A 7,511-nucleotide genomic window follows, 5' to 3' on the forward strand; every position below is an offset into this window, starting at 1 on the left:
AAGAGTGATGACATGCATCTGTTCGGGCTGGGCAGTCTCTATCTGGTTTGCAATCATATTGATATTTTGGATTTGTTCTGCTTGCTCCTGCTGAGCTGAAAGCAGCAAGTTTTGCAGCTGCTGTGGCGGCTGAGCTAGCAGCGCGAGGTTCGCCGCCTGCTCCGTTGTCATACTCGGGGCACTTTCTGCAGTAACGATACTGATGCCTTGATTATGACTCGGCATGAAGTTTATGTTATGCACTGCATCTGTGACCAGCAGTTGAATTTCCTGCCCTCCAGAGGTGGCAAGTTGATACTGCTGCAGCTGCAGAATGTTTCTCACTTCTTCTGAATTCGCGTTGGTGCTCGGGGCAGCGCTGGCTTCCTGAAACTGCTTCTCCTTGCTATGGATTTTCAAATGAGACTTCAGGTTGTCCAGACGGGCAAACTGCAGACTACATTCTGGGCAGGAGAAAGGCTTTTTGCCTGTGTGTAAGATACAGTGTCTTCTCTTAGCGCTGGAATCAGAAAAGGACTTTCCACATATACCACAGGAATATGGCTTTTCTCCTCTGCAAAAGAATGTGTTCCATCTCATTAAAATACTCACTTTGGGAGTGCTGTTTTCTGCAATTTATTATAGAATAAAAAACTTGAATTGTTTTGTTTTGCTACATCATAAGCACGTAAGAATAGCGATATTAAAAATGTTCTATATTTGACTTCCTAATTATTTCTTATTGACTTCACAAACTGTACAACCCTTTGGTTAGCATATACTCAAGAGCCCCTGAGAGCGTGTTGCTGCCCTCCTGTCATAATGCCAGAGGTACAAACTCCACGCTGTTAGACCCTGGCAAGAATGCAACAACCGGCTTTGCCCAACTGTAAGCACTGACCATTTTAAGAGCAGTTATTAAGAGTGTGGGCTTTAAAAGAAAAAGAAGTGTCCTAATCCGAACTCGCTGCCCGACTCAAAAGGATCAGAAATTTTACTGGAGAGGTTTTCTTTTACGTGAGGCTCACGAGAGTTCTCCAATGATTTAAAATCTGACATGCCTTTATGAAATACATCCCACTGCCATGGGTTACAGATAACTAATGCTGTTAAAGAGACATGGCAAACAGGACAACGCTCCAAAAAATCTTGTTACACCATGGCCACTATTCTGCTGTCAAACAAAACCTCACAGTAAAGTTTTCACATAAATAATACAGCAGTAAGTACACTCACTAAACAGACACAACAGACCAAAGACAAACCTTAGGATGTCTTGGCACACTAGTATTCATCAGTACTTCCCACTACAGGTTACTTCTTTAAACAGATTAAACAAAAATATTGGTCTTTAACCATCCCTCCAAATCATGAACAAGCCCTGACCATGCTACAGCTGAACAAGCGCTACATGCGGGTATCGGTCACAGTTTTGAAGAATGCAATGAAAATTACATACTCTACCTGTGAATTCTAATGTGAGTCTGAAGAGAACTTTTAGCTGTAAATGATTTGCCACAAATTTCACAAGTGAAGGGCTTCTCACCTACCAAAAAGAAATTCGACATCGCTTTTTACATAGCACTTCCACATTTTGTATTTTACCATACTCAGTATCAAGGCTGTCTGGTCAAAACCTCACACTGCTGCCAAAGGTCAGGACAGATACCTGAAATCGAGTAACTCACAGGTTAAATGGGGGTCTAGGATTTTAAACATACATTCCTCCCCTTTGAAGATAAAGAATTAGGTGATCCAAGCCCCAAGAACAACAAACCCCCATACCTACGATACGGGTGTGGGTGTTCCACATAGAACAGACAAGTTAGCAAAAGGCTGTCCCTGAACTAGTAGACGTGAACGCTAGGCTGACGTGCAGCACCATGAGAGGAGTAAGACCGTGTTTCCAAACCTGAAAAATGAACCCATTATCTTAAAAAGTTGCCTGGCTTCCTATAAGGCTCCATCACCCTAAACCTACAATATCATGTGATGACCAGTTGGAGAAAAATTAAATTGTGGTGGATTGAATAAATTGTGGACTTGCCTGTGGCGTTTTTGGTTTTGTTTGGTTTTTTTAAAACTGCATTTGGATTTCTTCTGTCTAATTGAGTAGAAGCAGAAGGGCCACATGAAGTAACAGAAAGGTTCACAAGAAACAGATACTACCCAACCAAAGGGAATCCCAATTCACACCCTGTTGCACTGAGCTTCTCTGAGACACCAGACATGAGAATCTGGATCACCACTGTGGTACTTCACACCAAAGCACACCGAAACCGGGGATGGGACAGGAGCCAGTTTTGAAGGAAGCTGCACATTTAGCATAGAACTGCCACGCTCATCAGCTTTCCTACGGCTTTGGAGGGCAGGGATAAAGGATGAGAGATGAGAAACACTTCTCAGACGGGTCCTCCGTAGTCAGCTAGTCCCAGCATCCTCCTGAAAACCGGAGTAACTCCTTATGTAGACTGTATTCTTACGACAGAGTTGCAAAACTGCTGCCAAAGCAGAACGGTCACGTCAGTGTTAACACTTGACCCCCCAACGCCTTATTAGAGTTTCATCTCTTGCTTTTGAGATGGCACAGATCAATTCTGCATTGTTAATAGTGGTATCTGGCCGTCTTTCCTGGAAGCAAAATAGAGCGCAAGCCAGTTTCTCCTAGAATTCATCTTAGTCCATCCATTTTTGCACCTTACCGTGCTAGTATGCTGCCTCTTCTCACTGCCCACCACCAAACTCATTTCCCACTACATTTAGCTGTGTCAGCTTCAGGTACAAAAAACTGTTGTGTGTGTCAACAAACATGATGTTCTTCCCAACAGAAAATGGAGTATTTGCATCGCAAATTAACGCTATTCCAGATACACCAGAAACTCCCAAAAGCACAAGTTCTGACCTCGTCATAGCCCAGGGAGTTTAAAGCTGTGTTATTTTGGCTGAGAAAGAGAAGGGAATGAATGAGATACGTAACTCGATCTCGTGCATCTCTTTATCACAACTGCAGGCAACATGCTTAAAAATAATTTGATGTGGGGGAGAAACAATCACCCCTGTTTATAGCTATTTTAAAAGAAAAAAAAGAAAATCACACATTATCTTACAAACTTACCCTTCAAAGAAAACTATTTTAAGCAGCTTACATTTTGTTATCATGAGAGGGTAGATCAACATTTTTATCTCTGTTATCCAGCCATTCAAGTATCTAAATCTCTTAAAACACCCTCTGACGCACTCAGATTAAAGCAGCCCTCCCAGCCCATCTCCTGCCAACATCTGGTTTATTACAGCACAGTAAAAAGGTAAATGGAAATAGGAATTGCTCTGGTCAGCAGCGTTTTTCATACGTGCCCACCCCTCACAGACGGGGGTGCCCAACTCGTTTAGGACATACTCCTTCTGTTACTAGTTCACTCACTTCAGCCCCATCCACGCTGGATGCGGCTCTCCTGACAAACTGAACTCCCAGCCCAGGAGTCTATCACCCGAGAGCGAACCGGCATCTTCTGCAGAAGGCTGTGTAAGAATGGGAAAAAACCCTCCTCCTGTAATAGGCACAATACTGCTCCTGCGCTGTTGTAACACAAGCTTTTTGTGCACTCCTGCATTCTTGATGTCAAATCCTTCATTACATACAGGTAGAACAGTAGATCACCCTGCAGAGACAAGTGTCATTTGCCTAACGTTGCCTGTGTTACTCCAAGAAAAAAAACCCCACCACCGAACACGATGGACAGTATTACCTGTATGTGTTCTTAGATGTTTCTTTAGCTGAGCTGCATCCATGAATTTGCGACGACACTGGTTACATTCCGGCAGTGAGCGGCCTTGTCGCAATAACAAAAAAAGTGTCAGTGCATAAGTGATCCCCTCTATCTCTTCAGTGATCTTTGTTAAAGCACTTTCCTGTAAAATAACCACTTTGATGTAATATAGAGATAAAACAAAAGGTGATTCACTGCCTCCTCCTTATCTTAATTAAATTAAATTAAAATTAAATTAAAACTCCTATTTCTCTATTTAATATTATCATGGAAAAAAGGGAGTCACACCTGCTCCCTCCCAAACACGCCTTCTCTTGAAGCTTTGTAAATTTTTTTCCTCCACCACTTCCTGTGTATGCAGCTTAACTTCCATCCTGCTCCAGAAGTGAGGAGGACACTTCTTCAAGCTTTTTTTGGACTAGTGATGCCAAAGTAATGGGAAACTCAAGGCAATCTGCACAACAGGCAGCGGACACAATAGTTTATATAGCTCCTAGCTTCTAGGTAACACAGACAGCAGGGCTACCATAACCAAGCTGTGCATCAAATACCGTGTAACTAATTTTTAATCACTGTAAAACTCCTTCTTGATGAACTGTTTTTCTAAACACTCCATTTACTACACCCAATTTTGACTTTCTCACTCTATTCATTTTAATATCACGATACGACACATCAGGGTAGCAGAGACTAAATACATCGCTGAAGAATTTTCAGACTGAGTCAATCTTTAGGAGGACAAATCCACACGGACTGTCAGCCAGCTCTTCGACCCAAACTAGTCCTACCTGTGTGTACTCGGTAGTGGCTCTTGAGCTGTCTCTTTTGGCTGAAGTACTTCCCACACTGATCACACGTAAAAGCCTTCTGCCCTGTGAAGAAAATCACCTATTAACACGTAAACCACATCCAAAGCGAGTGCAAGGAAATAAACAAATAGATGAATACATCAATAAACCAGCAGACACAAGAAAGAGCAGAAGTAGCTTTTTTCAGAAATGCAAACTCCTGGGGGAGAGGTTACATCTGCTGTGAAATATTTACCTGTGTGCAGGCTCATATGCTCCAGCAGAGAGTGCTTTGTTGTCAGAGCCTTACTGCAGACGGTGCATGTGTAGGGCCGCTCTCCCGTGTGCATCCGTTCATGGACTTGCAGAGAGTGCTTCTGGGAAAAGCCTTTGCCACACTCGCTGCACTTAAAAGGGCGCTCCCCTAAAAGCAAAAGATGACATTTTAAAGTATGGATGCATTATTTCTCACCAGGTACTCTAAGCTGACAGCGAGATGCACTGCAATGTAGCAGCTACGAAAAACTACTTTTAGTAGTGATAGGGAGAGTTGACGGACAAGCTTCACCCAGCAGTGAAATAATTCTTTACGTATTACCACATAATCCAACATTTAAACCGCGAAATGATTAACTAAACTGCAGTCAAGACAAGACATAAAGGTTCTGAGACCTGCTGACAGGAATAAAACAGCGAATGCAGGAGACACACCATAATTTGGGTCAGCGAGCTGTTTTGGACCGTTCTTGCTGTAGACAACAGCCCACATTTCAACAGCTCCCTCGCGTTCAGCAACAAGCCACTAACCCCAAGAGCAGCTGTCCGCAGAGCCTACCTGTGTGACTCCGCTGATGAATAGCTAAGAAGTGATTGTATTTAAACACTTTGCCACAGTCTTTGCAGCGAGCTTCAGAGCCCGCACGTTTTCTTTTTCCATCGGTTCTCTTTGCCAGTCCTTTCTCGTCCTCATCACTGAGCAGTTTATAGTCTTTTAGTTTGATTGATCTCCTTATCCTACGTTTGCTGTAACGGCTCTGAGTGCTCTGTATTCCTTCGGACTTGGGATCATAATTCTCATCTTTCTCGGCTGACAGATCAACGGCAGCTTCTGAGCCACAAGCAGGTTCATTGTCTTCCGCATCTTTCCTCGCCGGAGCCTGTTCGCTGGCAACTGTTTCTTCCGCTGCAGTGTCTTTTGTCATAAAATTCTGCTTATTTTGCATGGTGTTGTTCTCTCTCAGCTGCACGTCTTCAGCAGAATTTGCTCCCGGCTTTTCTTCTTGGACATTCCTGATCTTCCTTGGTCGTCCTCGTTTTCGCTTTGGCGGGTCTTCATTTTTCTTGTCACTTGCAGTAACGGCTACAGCAGCTCCACCGTTAGCTGGAGCTGGTAACAAGTGACTTGGGCTACGGCTGGCCTGATAGTCCGTGCAGGCCCACACCAAGTCAGTCACCTTCAGCAGCTGGGCGGTAGCTAGGATTTGTTCCGTGCTTTTTTCACTGGCACGGAGGCAACCGGTGTAGATAAATTCTAGCAGTGCTCCAAAGGTGTCTGCAACCATTCCCTCCAACATGTAAATTGACTGCCCTATTTCACCCTCATCTACAAACATCATTGAGAAGTATTCGCTGCTGGCAGCAAGCAAAGCTTTATGGGCTCTGAACTGCACATTCTCCACGATTAGAGTAATGTCGCAAAGAAAATCCTTTTTTCTTTGTTCTTCAAAATTAGCTAGAATGGTATCTTTGTGAGCTTTGGAGTGGATGACCACCAGTTTCTCAGAGGCATCAGGAGTCGTTCCGGCCATTTTTACTGCGAATCTGAAAGGAGGCACCTACAAGAACAGAAGAGCTTTATTAAAGAAATATTTTAGAATTCTGCATAATAAGACACCAAACATAATTTGCTTTACCAGTCAACAGAGTTCAACAGTTTCTGAAGCAATTCTGAAGCCTCTGAACCTTCTTGAAAAAAATCAACACTAATGCTGACCAATTTTCTTCAAAAAGTGCTTTTAAATTCTAAGAAATGTTTACAGATAGTGGCATCTTAGATCAGAATTACTGCCTATTATTTCACTTGTTTATTTCTGCTGTACTGTGAACTGTACAGCATCTGAAAAAATGGCTACCCTGTCTGAAAACTCCTTTCACAACTAAAACAGACAAGAAGAACTCTGTTCACAGCCCCACAGTGGAAACAAATAAAGGGGGGGGGGGAAAAAAAAACTCAACTGCAGCTTCATCACTACAAATGCCACATTTTAGATCATTCATGGACAAGGCTATAAAATCCCGTAATCAATGATAAAACTTCACTGGCATCAGTGTGGCGGGACTCTATGCCTTCTTTACCCACATCTATCCTTCTGAACATTTATCTTTCAGAACACTTACCCAGCCAGCTTCAGCCTATGGAGGTGGGCAATAAAACCCAGCAGCTTTTTTAAGAGCTCTGTCTAAACCAGGGTTGACTATGGTAACCATTAATCACCAGTTTGGTTTGCTAAGCTTCTTCAGTTCTAAATATGCGAAAACTGAAGAAAGAAAAATCCAGCAATTTAGAAATAATCCATCAAATAATATTACGAAAGCGATAGGCTAAAAATGTGCGTTTCAGGAAGATCAACTGAGCCAAAGGAGAAACAGATCAGCTACCTGCTATCCCAATTTACAGAACCGTCATACTGAACGCAAACACATATTTCTGTTTGTATGTAGCCAGCACAACAGTTCCAATCACCTGCGTGAATGCTCTGAGAAGCAACATACAGATGATACCTTAAATGTTACTGAGGCTGCCAGCAAGTGATTTTTTTAGCTCCACTCAGCTACCGAACAATTCATGCTGGACCCAAATTGTTTTATCTATCTGGGAGATTTGATTTCTGGGGGATGTGAGCCTGATGTTGCTGGAACACCCTAAAACACGGCCGCAGGTCTGACCCACCGTGCATCCGGAGAGCTCCTGAGGAGC

At 43.1% G+C, this 7,511-nt stretch overlaps 1 protein-coding gene across 1 annotated transcript in view; it reads right to left on the reverse strand.

The window, feature by feature from the left end:
- Positions 1-6,342, reverse strand: part of ZBTB24 (zinc finger and BTB domain containing 24) — a 6,719-nt gene extending 377 nt beyond the window's left edge. The window contains exons 1-6 of the mRNA XM_010140343.1: positions 5,370-6,342; positions 4,791-4,958; positions 4,535-4,618; positions 3,726-3,809; positions 1,444-1,525; positions 7-553 (exon numbers count right to left, since the gene is read on the reverse strand). Coding sequence (XP_010138645.1) covers positions 7-553; positions 1,444-1,525; positions 3,726-3,809; positions 4,535-4,618; positions 4,791-4,958; positions 5,370-6,342 — 1,938 coding nt within the window. The remainder of the gene's footprint in view (positions 1-6; positions 554-1,443; positions 1,526-3,725; positions 3,810-4,534; positions 4,619-4,790; positions 4,959-5,369) is intronic.
- Between the last annotated feature and the right edge of the window lie 1,169 nt (positions 6,343-7,511).

This window comes from Buceros rhinoceros, unplaced genomic scaffold (genome assembly GCF_000710305.1).
Source record: "Buceros rhinoceros silvestris isolate BGI_N320 unplaced genomic scaffold, ASM71030v1 scaffold25957, whole genome shotgun sequence".
Classification (NCBI taxonomy): Eukaryota; Metazoa; Chordata; class Aves; order Bucerotiformes; family Bucerotidae; genus Buceros; species Buceros rhinoceros.